Below are 15,377 nucleotides of genomic sequence, written 5' to 3'. Positions count from 1 at the left end.
CGTGAGGTCTTTAATTTTAAAACGAATGAAAGTTTTAAGTAGGTCAATGAGTGCCAAGGCTACATCAGTTTTCAAAGACCCCGATGTAGCAAAAACATTGTCTACTATACATGAAAAATATGTTGTCGTTCTAGCAGACAATGCCCAAAACAACATTGTTTTGCAAGGAAAACTATTGACAAAACTTTACGACAAACGTGATGACTTTTCATTCAGGATTGTCAACTTTCCTTTCATCTGTGGCAACATCCCTTCAGCACCTTCATATCACAACTCATACATTAGGCCAGAGCTTGCTGAAACTACGCAGACTATTCTATCGCGCTAGAACTCTAACACATAGGCTTCCGGAACAGAGTTTTGTTGCTACAAGATTGAAGTCATCACTACAGAAGTTTTATAGTCGTCATCATGAACTCGTGGATAGTTATGGTGTATCCATCTGCGCCATGAAAACTGATTTATTCAACGAGTGAGTTTTCCTTTCCTCGTTTGTCTACCACGGACTAGACTTTTTATGACCAACTCGGCGGATGTTTATAAAAAAGCAGAGGACGCTTACCCTATCGGTGCACCTGGTCCATGATCCCAGTTTTTAGCGGAGTCCGAGTTGCTCATTTACTTTTGTTACTTTGTATGTATGATTTTAGTTACTTTATGTTCTTTGTTGTGTATGTCTTTTTTCTATGGCTGGTCTTTGTCCCTGGATTACATTCTTTTGATTACCTCTATAACCTTGGTTCCCTTGATTACTCCTTAAAGATAGTACTTGTTTATTTATGAAATCTGTTATTTTTTTTAGTTCGAAAGTATAAAGTTGAAAATATGTTCGTGGCTGATGTAACTCTTAGGAACTAACCGTAATTATACAGTTCAGGAATCTGAATATCTTCCATCTTTTAAACCATGTTTGATTTACGTTCTCAGAAGATTACAACTAGAAAAATTGTCATTTGTTCTTCTGCAGCTTTATATGTCTGGAAGACTATATGGTTTAACCCGTCATGTTTACTACTGAACAAACCACGACTCATCCCAGGAGCTACTGTGGTTTAACGAATTCGTTCCATTTATTGCTCGGCATTAACATTCTGTGTGTGTATGTGTGTGTGTGAACCACACCATCAAGATGAACTGTCCTGTAATAACATACATTATCTACTACGGTACAACCCTGTGAAAGCTATATTTCTAAACATACGAGTTCGAGTCCCACCGAGAGAACAAATAATATTTGCTTTGCAAATTTCACAGGTTTGGCATCATTTGGATGTTTTTAACCATCCGTCCGTTTCCTTCCATGAATGGTTTGATGGAACAGTGTATAAAGCGCTTATTGAAGACAGACCACATTCTGAGATAAATATGATATCTGAAATTTATCGTTTATTTGATATTCTATCCTCAATGCAACACCTTAGATTACCTGTCCTGTACTGTCAAGTATCATGTACTTAAATACAGACCAAGATTAACTTTACTAAGAGGAAAAACATGCCAGCCACAACTACATTTATATATAACATAGTTGATCCAACCAGTTAGTCTCTAATTCATTTGCTTTATCTGGCTGTCACATGTATTCATATTCGTCAGTTTTTTGTTTTTTTTTGTTTTTTTCTTTTTATAAAGATGAGAAACGACATTTATTTCAGGTATCTTGAATTGTCAATATTTGTTCTGTCTCTGAAATATATTTTTTAAGGTTAGTTTTTGCAACTAGTCATTTCGATAAACACTTGAAATGATCAATATATTTGACTTTGAATTTCAAGAATTTATATTAAAAAATTTAGTGTCAGCGATTCCAAATTTTCTTCGTAAATGTTTCTACAATATTTTTCCCTCGGATGAGATCGGAAGCCTTTTCTCCTATCATTATACAGGGAGCATTCGTATTTCCAGATGGTATGTTTCTCATTATAGATGCATCAGCAACTCGCAAACCCATTATTCCCTTTACCCTGAAAGCAAATTGAAAAAATCCAATATTGATCACAGAATGAATACTTTTTGTTTACTGAATGGTGGTTACTAACATACTAACAGATGAGCTGCATGAACATTCCATATATATAATGAGAATAAGTATGTCGGATATGTCAGAGAGACAACAACCCCACCGGGATAAAAATGTCAGCCCAACCCCAACCATTGGTCTTCAATGAACGTTGAAGAATTTATTTGGGTTTTAAATCCTGCTAGTTGCATCAGCCATTGAATTATTTAAGTTATATTATATTTTTGTGTTTAGTATAACTTTAATTTTGAATGTAGTTGTAAATTATTCAACTACAATTATAGGAATTTGAAAGTGTTTGATGAATTCACTGGAAGGATGAAAAATTTGAGATCTAAGTCATATAATTATAAACAAAATATCTTACCTAAGATAAGGATCGACTACCGCTGTTTTATCTGACGCCGCCCCCATTCTACATGTTGATACCGGATTATGAATTGTTGATGCATAATACTTCAGGATACATTCCCAATACTTATCACTATTGAAAAATTCATCATCACATACATCATCAAAGTCAGCTCTGTTTAAAGTAGCTCCTATCTCTTGCAGAGGTTTGGTTTCCGCTATCTTCTGTGCTCGTCTGATTGCTTTATTAGGATAAACATATTTTTTTTGTAAATACATACTGACTTTAGTGTTGGAGAAATACATTAGTGTCATGTGCAAACATGACGAGAACAGGGAATGTCGTGTTTCTCAATATAAATGATCTAGAATGATGCAATGCAAAATGCAAAAACATTACGATAGTCAAAGCACATACAAAAGTACGAAAGTTTGAAAATATTCGAATGTCAAATATCAAGAAATAAAAAGTATAATAGACAATACACAAGACATACAATATCGTAAATTCCAGACTGAAGTATAAAATTGGTCGATTTACCTTACTGCTCAAAACTTTTGATGCAAAGCATCCTGAAATCTTTCTTAAGTACAACTGTTAACCTCGAACAATTTAATCAAGGCGTCCAAAAATATTTGAATGGTGTTATGTACCTGCAATAAATGTTTTGATATCATCTTTATCACTGAAGTAGTTGGGATCAATTAAAGGAGGGTCAAATGGATCTGAACTCTGAAGACGGATAGTTCCTCTACTCTTAACATGGGACGGTATGACAAGAAAACTAAATTCCTTTTCACTGGCCCTCGCGTTTAGCTTTGCCTTAATCTAGAAATGTAAATCATGAAAAATGAATTAAAAATATGATACTTGTATTACATCCCTTCATACCGCAAAATATAATCTTAACACCATTTTCAAATCTTTACAATTGACAATTAATTCTGCAAGAAGTTTGTATCTGAAATAAAAAAAAAACAATGTTTCTGTTAATCAACGATTTTTGAATGTCGTAACATAGTTTTACCACTTTTATAAATATGGAGTAAAAACTTGTTAACAGTGGCATACTGCAGTTTAAAAAGAATAAAATATGTAACTTAGACAAAAGCAATTTCATTTCCATTCATGAGTGTTGTTTTTAAAGAAATGAGCTTAAATGGCAATCAGTTATCCTAAAAATTCGAAAAACAGCGTTTTCTCATTCTGTTTCAACAATCAGTATATATATAGTAAGGAGATCCCAAGCGTGGTACTTAGGAAATTGTAATTTTGAAACCTAACGTGCCTCATTTTCCAAATTCGATTTCCGTCTATCGATAAAGGCTTCATCTTGTGCACCAGCAAACATCAGAAGCTGGAAATCTGGATAGTTTGGTAGAGTTTTATCTCTATTTTCTATCTGACCGAAGAAATGACCTTCTATGCCAACAGATGAAAATTTCCCTAGAAAATAGATCTAAGTAATTATATCATACCTTCATTTGAACATATTTTTAACAATGAGTATTATGTTTACAATGTTATTTGTTTACTTCTTTAAGTACTTCTCTATCTTAGAATTAGGCAAAATGTGTATAAGGTGTGGCACATAAAGAAAAAAAGACGCATTATCCATCCAAGTAATTATGTCTAATAACCTCTAGAAATAACAATCAAAGTGTTTTAAAGTTTAAAGGTCAAATTTAGTTGAAATGCACTAGGGAAAAATGACAGGAAAATTTTCCTGCACTAGTATTAAAAAATATCAAAGTCACATATGCTTAATGATAACTTTCCGGAGGTACACTTAGGGTAAAGCCATAAATCTTGAAATAAGTGATATGTTTGTATCATATTCAATTTCACCAAAGTCTGTCAAGATTTCGTTTGAAACAGACTAAAATCAATCCAAGTTACTTTAATGCTTATATGAGATTGATGTAAAATGCTGAATACGAACGTTCCAATTATATGTAAGAGTTGTGTCCCTTACCTTAGGTCTACCTCCTTTAGTAGATTGAAGCTTATTATCTAGATGCATTGAATATATTTTTATCACAAAAGACTAAATTGGTAAAATTGTTGTGACACCCATCGCCTAATACTTACACAGATTATTAAAAACCTTATTAATTTAAGAACAAATGTTTCCCCGTTTTATTTTGAGCATTTGAATAAAATGTTAAATCTATCTTTTACAGTAGTGAAAATAACAATATGATATTCAGGTAAATATTGTCGGAAGACCTACTGCAATGCAAAAACAAGAGTTTTGGTGATACATGCGATAGTGATCCAACCGAAAAGAAATTCTTTCAAAGCTGTAAACGGAAAAACGAACGAGACCGTTCTTTGTATTACCTTTACCGGTTGTTTCATAGCGCAACCTTTGAGTAATTGATTTGATATCTTTTGACGAAATGGAGTACGATTGGTTGATTTTGTACTTCATAAAATATGCCATATGATCCTGTAAATTTATTCCTACTGGTAAATCGGCAACTACTGGTATCTACAATTGAAAACACCATAAAGAGTTCATTAATTTTTGCATTTCAAGCATTGTCACTGAATTATAGAAATTTTCTTTGATTTATCTTTTTCTTGAATTGAAGCTGATTATTTATAAAGTTAGCATTACTATTGAAATTTTAAAAACTATAGAGATACTATTTTTGTAGAATATTTTTAACGACATTTTTTTTTAATTCCAGTTTTTCTTTAATTGCGGTTCTTATTGATTTTACGATAACAATCAAAAGACAAAGATCGGTGTCAAGACATTAGTTTCAACAATAAGCATATATATATAAAAAAAAACTAAATTAGAACTAAATTATATACGTTTAATTAGCAAGTCAGTAATAGACAATGACAGTAAAGCAGAAGCTAGTACATTTGTAGTCGGTATTTTTTCGATCATTCGCTATTATTGTGGCGTATTTTTCTGTGTCTCATTATAGTGTATACATTAAAACCGATTTGTTTTTACATTTTATAATAACCTTATGCTTTTGCAGTTCTTCTTTGGGACCAATTCCAGATAACATGAGTAACTGTGGGCTGTTAAAGGCACCAGCTGATATTATAATTTCTTTCCTGGATTTGATTGTTAACCCTTTGTTGTCCTTCACTATTTGTAGACCCGTAACAGTTGTGCCTTGAATTTCTATCTGCGTACGAATATATGAATTTTGCACAAGAGCTGTTTTGTTGCACTCATTTGATTCCTCCATGATAATATTGTACGTTAATTTTATTTACAAGTTGCAAGAGTGACATTTGCTCTTTCATGTGTACTTGATGAAATAAATCGCCACAAATAAATCATATCTGGTAAGTTGCTTTAGCGATTTAATTGTTATTTAAAAAGAAAAGTACATTATCTGACCTCTTACTTTTACAATTTACTACCATATGGTTTGCATGGGCAACTCTTTGTACTATTTCTGTCGACTAATACAACCCAAGATTTTATTTCAAATATCAACAATGTTTAGGAGGCCTGTCTAATGACAGTTGATGACAATTCAGTAGTAAACCAAAAGCAAATAAAGTTTCAACACACGAAAATGTAAATATTCTCTAAAGTTGTATATTTTCCAGTGACAGTTAGTCGATAACAGAAATAATGTTAACGTATCAATTTTCGCGGAAATTTTTTTTTTTTTTTGCTATTTTAGCGGTCGACAGGAAACCGCAAAAGAGTATCCACTAAATTGAATTTTTCAACAATGTTAAACACTTATCAAATTTTGGAAATTGAAACTCACGAGTATGAGAGAAATTCGTTTAGCCAGATCCTTTGATCTCAATTTAAGCTATATAGATGACTTATTATCCTTTAACAATGCTTGTTTTGGGATTGTATAAATATCATCTACCCAAAGGATACTACTGACACTATAAAGTCAGCCTCATATCTTGACATACACTAGAAATCGATGGAAAAGCAAAACTATTGCCCAAACTATACGACAAACGCGATGAATTTGAATTCAGTATCGTCAACTTTCCTTTCATCTGTGGCAACAACCCTTCATCGCCTTTGTATGAAGTTTTCAAATCATAACTCATATGTTATGTTAAGATTGCCGTTACTACTTTGTATTACGTTATTTTTCATTTCCGCTGAAATGTTGATTCCCTTGATTGTTCTTTCACATAACAGAATCCGCCAAAATTAGCAACCGCGAAAATCCATTCATTTACAGTAACGGGACTTAACAAAATCTACATACATACCTTTGTAGCAATAGTATTGACACTAATGTGAAGGTTGGGTCGACGTAAAAACGGTCTGAGGTATGATCTTGCTGTACTAAACCTTTCTCCGTGATATATGTTGGCTTGATTGTATGTGTAACCTTAAAGAAATTATGATGCATAATGGATTTTCTATATGTTAAAATATATCTATCCATTTTTTTTACTGTGTAACGCGAACATAAAAAAACAATAGTATCAAAAGTAACTTAGTACTTCAGCGTTTAGATTTTATTCGTAAAAATTTGTGTAAGAATCAAAAAGAATGAAGTATTGATTTGAAAGAAAAACGATTAGATAACGGAACAAATGTATGATTTAAGAAATTATTGGTGTTGTAGTTTTCTAAACAACAACAAAACAACAAATATTTCTTCAAGGAAAAAAAGAATAAGTTTCTATTTACTGTCGTTATGAGCAATACCTGATATCTAAACGAACGATATGGCAGGAACGAAGAGTAAAAGTCAAAAAATGCATGTGCAGTAAATAAAACAACACATTCTTACTCTCACATCACTTTTCCATACCTGTGGTCAACTTCAGTTTGTTTGTTTGTTTGTTTGTTTGTTTTTGTTTTTTTTTTCTAATTCAATAGACAATTTAAATAGCATTTAAGCATTTAACTTTTCACCTAAAAACCAGATAAATGGTAGTTGAATTTATTTAAAATATTTATAAATTAAAATTATCACATTTTCTTCCTCCCTCAAATATCCCAGACTCTATCACATTTCATGGGTAATACATATGAGCACCTACCTTGTATTAAAGAAAATATTGGAAAAAAACTGAGGGTAGTTATTTTATAGCATACCAATATATTTTTTAATATAGAAAATAAAGCTTCAAAATCATTACGTCATCGATTTCAAAAACTCATTTTGAGAGTTCAATAATTTTGTAGCATATGGTAAGTAAAGGATTATTGCAAGAATAATGGAAGATATAATACCTCGTTGAATTATATATACATATATTCGATACCATCAGAGGTTGTCCTATTACATCATGTGCTAATCATAAAAAGCTATATTGTATGTAGGCGCTCTAGATTTGCTTACGAGGAAGTATCACTCGGTTAACAAAAGCTGTATTTTATATAGTTAAGTTCGCGGAGTGGTCTACACCGTTGGACTTAGTGCAAGCGGTGTTGCTATGGATGCCAGAGAAGAGAAGGGGTTCGAAGCCCGTTGAGGGAGCGACCAAATTTGCATTGCAAATTTGCAACCTCGCATGGATTCTAGAGTTGGGGTGTAGTTTAGACTTGATTATATTTGACAGTTCTAACATCGTTGGGAACTTGTCAGACCCTTCTATAAGTTTACATTATCTTCCCTGTATCAAATTGATACGATGGAGCAGGGTAGCGAATAGAATCGTCACATTCTGAGATGTTTGTATAATATTGATTTGTTATGACATGCATCATTAATTCCATCCTACATAATAGCACCTAGATGAACTTTCCCGTACTACCATACATCGTGTACTAAGTTACAGTCCTAGATTATTCCTACGTGGAGGAATGACCCGGCCTAGCTGGCCGAGTGGTTTAGGGCGCAGGACTTTGTGCAGGCGGTGTTGCCATAGATGTCATAGCGGTACGAGTTCGAATCCCGCGGACGGAACGACCAAAATTTGCATCGCAAATTTGACAGTTCTAACATCTTTTGGAATTTTTTAGACCCTTCTATAAGTTTACATTATTTTCCCAGTATCAATTTGATCCGATGGAGCAGTGTAGCGAATAGAGTCGTCACATTCTGAGACGTTTATTTATATACATATATATTGCACTTGCAAACTCGTACAATATAAAATTCTACTTAGAACAATATTTCTAAATATTTATAATGTTGAAAAAATAAGGGATAAATATCACATAGTAAAGGAAAGATGAATGGACACTTGCCTAGCATAGACTCTCCATTCACATCAACGGTCTCCAAACCTATTTCATTTGATGCTCTGTTAAATATATCTGCTAGTGGCGTAACTTTACTCTCGGAAACAGGAATAAACCCACCACGCCGATGGTAAGCTGGTATACAAGAACTAAGAAAAGTTATTCAAGTCTTCTACATGTTTTGCCATTAACCTTTCATTAATATCGATTGTGTTAGCTTCGTGTATTGCGTTATTTCCATACCGGTGCACTTGGTCTAAGCTCCCAGTTGTCTATGTAGTCCGCGTTGCTCGTTTACTTTTGTTGCTTTGTAGATATAATTTTGGATATTTCGTGTTCTTTGTTTCGTGTGTCTTTTTTCCGTGTCTGGTTTTTTTCCTGGATTACATTCTTTTGATTTCCGCTAAATCTCGGTTTCCCTTGTTTCCTCTTTCTACACATATTGAAATCTTATCTTTTCACGTTAATTGCTAACCCAAGGTTAATAAAATGACTGATTTCCAATTTTTAGTTTGATAAAAAGGTCAACAGAATAAATAGCCAACAAATGTGGCTTGGTTCAGTTTTAAAGGTCAAGATAGAAAAAAAATTATATTATTCTTGTATTTTTTCTACAAATGCTACTTTAAAAATATTAAACAATAAGTACTTACGAGAATTAAAAAACCTTGAAATTTGTATATCTTCCAGTTTGAGAAAGTAAGGAAGAACATCTTTGTAACCCCATCCTGTACATCCCTCAGCTTCCCATTGATTATAGTCATGTCTACTACCACGTATAAAAGTTAAGTAATTTAAACAACTGGTTCCACCTAAAACACGTCCACGAGGATGATAAGCTCTCTGTAATAACGCAAACGGTGAACAAATACGATAGCACATTGTCGAAACGAACAATCAAAATGAAGTAGAGAAGTAATTCGGATACGTGTATGCAAAGTCTACACCATACACCATACTCTTTTACCAGAAAACATAACACTCTTGAAAAAATACTTCGTTTGGAAAATCGTAACCATTTGATGTATCAAAATTTATAAATAAAAACACTTTAAACATTAAAAGTGTATTCCTTCTAAATGCTTAACATCGTTTAAGAATGTTGTATGTCATGAATCGCACATTTACACCATATTTTCGTTTCATAAATGAAACTTGTAAAATTTATTTTCTTGCTTTTTAGGGACCCTTAACAGTAGTTTGAATAAAGGGACTACTCTCTTCCGACAAAGGTACGATAAATCAATTTAAATAATAAACTACAATTAAGTTGAAATATCGTATTTTTGTTCCTTTTTTAGTTGTATGTATTGGTTTATTAGATTTGGCTACACAGACATTGTTTGGCTATTTATATTTAGATGAATATTTTCTGCAAGATATTTCCTTTCATTTCCCGACACTTCATAGCTTTAGAAGCGGGATATTATTTTATTTCATAATATAAAAAAATCAAATTCAAAACTTGAGGAAAAAATCTATAAGAAAATTTTCAAGCTATTGTAACTGAAAAGACATATCATTTTTTTTCAATACAATAAAACTTTTAAAGAAAATTTCAGTTTCAATGCATTCAGCAAATTCCTCTGCAGACCAATTACCGCTTCCTGGTTTAATATGTTTCCCTCTGCTATCTAATAGGCTCAGATAGATAGGATGTAAAAAAAAATCCGCAGGGCAAGAGCACTTTCCATTACAAATTCGCAAAGCCATGTCCGGTGTATTGTACTAATTTGCCTGAAAGGGCATGGTATAGTACTGAGTGTGGCAGAGATATAAAGCTTTGAACTTGCGTAGGAGGTTGCAAAGTAAGGTACCTGATCATTCATTGCCTTGTGACTGTATTTTTGAGGGATACTGTAGTAACCCCAATCTTCATTTGAACCCTGTAGAGCTCCAACCATTAAGGGTACACGTATGTTGTCATTATTCAATTCAGAACCACCAGCTTCAACCAATAATACAGACACGGTAGGATCCTCTGACAACCTGCTAGCTATAACCGCTCCAGTTGACCCAGACCCGACTAAAAGTATATGAAGCGTAATCAGTGATATTTGTGAACCCATTCTGCTACCTCGTTTGTTTTCATTTACATATGGCATGGTTCGATAGCATAGTGTCCGAAGTTTCCATATTTAAATATGACACAATTTTTTGCTTTGATGTTCTGAGTTTATTTATTCATTAGATGATGAACTATCAAAACATAAAATCATGGATATTGATGATGGTAAAGATAGTATCTGCGTGCTAATTGGACATCTATCACAGCTGTTTAAGGGATGCACAACAACTAAGCGAAATTACTATGTAAAAATTGGCAAAATTTCATATTGTGACATTCTGATATCAAACTTGATATTGATATTGACCACAAGTAATGAGAGAAGGTATCCCACTCTTCATAACATAACACGCATATAATTTATAACCCATCTTACCACTATAAGCATTGTTTAAGCGTTCGTTTCAAAAGCCAAAATTTCTACATACTTACCAATTATATAGTCATAAGTTGGGTAAAGAGTAACATTGATGATGTCATCCGGAGTTGATTTTCTCTTAAACCATATTATAGTGGCAAGCAGACCAACAAGACCTGCTTTTGAAGATCCAAGCATCTAAAACAAAACACATACAGAAGTACACAGAAACAAAAAAAAACCAACGAAGGCTTTTGTCATTTAATATACTATAAAATCAAGTAGTAGAACTAACATACTAATATGACGTGCTTGAAAGCTCTTTAAACAACAGCGTTGGTAAAAAAAGTGATAAACAAATGATCAACATTTCGTGCAACTCATATGCTTTGTCTATTAAAAAATGAAGAACCTAGTCTTATTAGAATCGAAACAAATCCAGAAACGCCATTTTATCATTATTCTATCACGGGCTGGCCATTTATGTTGATATTTAATCACTCACTGTAGCTCGGGTGAAACAATGCGACATAAATGGCCAGCCCGTGGTACAACAATGATAAAATGGAGTTTTCGTGATTTATTTCTTTATTATACTCACAGTGTCTGTCTGAGTATCCTCTGGAATAACTTTTCAATGCATGGATCATCACACAAACACAATTATAAAGGAGTATGTAAGTATAAAATGTGACCTTACAGCAAACTTAAGTACCTATGAGACTTTACACGGTGTAAATTATTATACAAATGCAATGTTATATCGTGCATAAAAGAAATTTTTTTACAACTAAAAATATGAACATTATGATGATGTCATCAAAATCACCTGTAGTCGTGATTTCTATCGCCTTGTTTCTGTTGCATGTCAAAAGGTATGATGAATTAAAATCAAACGTCACTGAAATATATTATGAAATTAAAACAGCCATACATTTCAAAATAGAAATATATAATTTCAATCCCATATAAGTAATGTGTTCTTCTTCTCCTTAACATGTACATCACAATGGTTGATTTAAGAAAACTGTTGTATTCATGCCATGGCGACACAAAACTTGAAAGTTATAATATGTGTTGTCATGAGAACCCTAGATTTTGATTGAAAGAAATTGAGAATATTCTCCAACTTCAGCATGCCTTGCATACATTGAAGGGCCATGGTTAAGTTAAAATATGTTTTGGCATTTTATATATGTTATGTCTGCTATATTTATACATAGATATCAGCTGCTGCCGCTTTTGTTGGTGTTAGTTTGTTTGTTGTTCGTAAGCTAGCTTGTTTAATATTTGTTTTGTTGTTGTTGTTGTTTGTTTGTTTTTGTTGGCGTTGTTGTTTTTGCTTTGTTTTCTCCCATGACATTTGAGGTTTGTACTTTAAGAAGTTCAATAAGAAAAGACAGATATAAGTTCTTTAGTGATTAATGACTGAATTCTGCTCGTTAGTAATTAAGCACGTTACTGAGGTTACTTGGCACAATATAAATCATGTATTTTTTGTAATTTATTTATCTTTTTGTATGTTTTTCTTGTCCAATTTATTTTGGTTTATATGCATCCTGTGACTGTTTCAATGGATTTTTTTTCTTTTATTGTAACATAATTTATTAGTATGACTTTATCACTAACAGCACACAAGATCGTGTCCCTACATCCACCTGAAAATGCTAAGAATTTAGAGCTCAAGAACTTGTAACGTAGATAATTTAATTTTTTTAAAATTAACAATACACTATAATCTATGTATTGCATCATACACCCAAAAGTATGGGCTCAGTTTCACAAGTTTCCATCTGAATATAGACAAACATGTTTTATTAGGAAAATATTATGGCATGGCATGCCATAAATATGAGAAACTTTATGTAAAATAACAAAAAAACTGACCTAACTCTCTATCAATTTGGCAGAAAGTGCCAAATGAATAAATTTAGGTAATATTTTGAGATTGTAACTGTGAAAGTACTATTGTCCATGTGGTACCAATTTTCGTGTTTTTTATGGGTGAGGTAAAGAATGAAATGTAGTTCCCAACGAAAAGGAGATTCCCATTGATGTATATACTGAAAACCTCAAAACTACGAAATCAAGAATTATCCCTTATCCACGAAAATTGGTATCTATCCACGAAGTAAGGTATTTCTACAATAACCGCTTTTGTATTGATTGCATTGTAATTACGTGCACATGACTGATGTAACTTACTGATCATTACCTTAATACTTTATCTTTATTCAAAAAATTCATTTGTCGAAGTCTCACTACACTCCACGGTCAGATAACTGTACAGTCTCGTATTTGCGGTCTGTGGAATTTTCGTCAACGTCCATTCCGACGATGTTTCTGCACAGGGCTTTGCTGCCAGTGTGTAATATGTAGACAAAGTAGTATATAAACACGAATTTATATACTCGTCAGGTTGCATATTTGATAGTGGGAGCAAGTCCCTGTAATATACGTTAATTCACGATATTAAGTTAAACTTCTACTATAACGAAGTCAATTGTATGCGTATTATTTAACTGAAACGAATTGCATCCTGAACAGAACAAAAAACTAAATCGGTTTATAAATCGATGGTCTCAATTCAAAGAGTAATCAAGGGAACCAAGGTTATAGCGGTAATCAAAAGAATGTAATCCAGGGACAAAGACCCGACATGGCAAACAGACATACACAACAAAGAACATAAATTAACTAAAATCATACAAACAAAGTAACAAAAGCAAATGAGAAACTCGGACTCCACTAAAAACTGAGAGCATGGGCCAAGTGCACCGGTAGGGTAAGCGTCCTCTGTTTTTCTAGAAACAGCCGCCAAAGTTTGTTATCATCCACTCATACATTATTGGAATTGTTCATACAGATATCACCGTTACTTAAGGAAGCCTTGCTCAATATATTTCAATGATGCATGTGTTGCACAAAAGTTGAAAAATTTGGAAGAGGAAAAGAAAGAAAAAATAAGCAAATTGTTATGTAATAGCTTAATTCATAAGGCAATTTTTGCGCATTTGCCGAACGCATTGATATTTATAATTGAATATCTTTCTATATCATTACAACTCCTGACAAAATATGGTGTTGTTCAAATCTTACGCTCAATATTTAGGAATCAAGAAACTACTTCTAATCATTTTTTTTTGTACAATTTTTTTGTAAACTGTGCAGCAGTAATATTCTTTACCTCATTATGACTCAATTATGATTTAACAGCTTGTATTATCAGTATAAAAGCTATTATCAAACCTTTTAAATATGCAAATAGGAAATTTCAGAAAATAAATTATTTTTTCGATATAGCAATAAGTCTGTGGGTGAATCTACCCCTTTTGATTGCCATACGAGTGGGGTATACCTAGAACGACAATGCCTTCAACCTGATTTTCTATATGTTGCAGAATGGTGAAAAAGGGACATCAAGTCAATTTACATTATTGTTATAAGATATCACCTCCGAAGAACATCCTTTTCGTATCTTTATGTTGTTATGAATCGATGTTGTGAATTACAGCAATGTTAAATACTGCTTTTTAACAATGCTGTTATTAGATATGTGTGTTACATAGCAACATTGTAGAACTAAACAAGTACTAGCTAACGTTGTTATTCCAAACTTTAGTTACTTTATGAGAAACATAATTTTTTTATCTAAACACTGCACTATCTATCATTATAAATTATATATAAGTATGGTAAACATTTGTCTTTTTGATTGCTTTTAAGTTATATATTGTTCATTTAGACATTTTATGAATTATGTTTTTGATACAACAAACTGTTAATGCAATGTTGTGCGTATCCTCTCTCTTGATATTTCTGCAGTTCAATATATTGTGAAAAAAATGTATTTCTGAAGTTATCAGTTTATATCTGGTTTGATTAGCCGTGAAAGGACCTAGAGTAAATTATGACCAGTTTTGAAGCTATATAAATCTTTTGAACTAGAACTTTACTCAAACTTAGAACTGCAGGAACGTTGACTTTACAACTGTTTACATAACAGTTAACTAAAGACCTTGTGGCTTGAAAACTAGTTTCATGAAACAGTGAACGGAAACAGAAATTATGAAGAACTAAACAGGAAAATACGGACGAAGACATGGAGAGTTATGGTCAACAGGGAGTGATCAATATCTGCAAAGTTAAACAAATACCTCCAGTAAATATTTACAAACTAAGTTCTGGAACTGATCATACGGGCTTTAAGACTGCATATATGGTTTGGGCCACCTCGGTATTATTCGAAAATTCTCGTATGGTTCGACTGTAAGCGCATTGTCTGGATGTACAACCAATCATTGACATCGATATATGATTATCATTGTCTTTGAATTTTACTGTATATCAACCGTTTAGGCATATAGTCAAGTACATACGCGTACGGTAAGACTATTCGTATAGTCTGAATAATAAATGCAT

The 15,377-nt window shown here is 32.7% G+C and overlaps 1 protein-coding gene across 1 annotated transcript; it reads right to left on the bottom strand.

The window, feature by feature from the left end:
* Positions 1-1,277: 1,277 nt before the first annotated feature.
* Positions 1,278-11,153, bottom strand: LOC148611921 (glucose dehydrogenase [FAD, quinone]-like). Its single transcript, XM_088595336.1, has 11 exons — positions 11,030-11,153; positions 10,347-10,555; positions 9,183-9,372; positions 8,536-8,664; positions 6,600-6,721; positions 5,360-5,527; positions 4,716-4,866; positions 3,661-3,818; positions 3,026-3,200; positions 2,388-2,613; positions 1,278-1,964 (listed from the first exon to the last, which is right to left on the bottom strand). The coding sequence occupies exons 1-11, from the start codon at positions 11,151-11,153 to the stop codon at positions 1,799-1,801; spliced, it is 1,818 nt and encodes a 605-aa protein (XP_088451462.1). The 3' UTR covers positions 1,278-1,798.
* Between the last annotated feature and the right edge of the window lie 4,224 nt (positions 11,154-15,377).

This window comes from Perna viridis, chromosome 7 (assembly GCF_037379345.1).
Source record: "Perna viridis isolate PV_CMFRI_1.1 ecotype Kerala chromosome 7, ASM3737934v1, whole genome shotgun sequence".
NCBI classification, from domain to species: Eukaryota; Metazoa; Mollusca; class Bivalvia; order Mytilida; family Mytilidae; genus Perna; species Perna viridis.
Note: the sequence above shows the minus strand (reverse complement) of the source record. Positions and strands in the feature narration are given on the sequence as shown.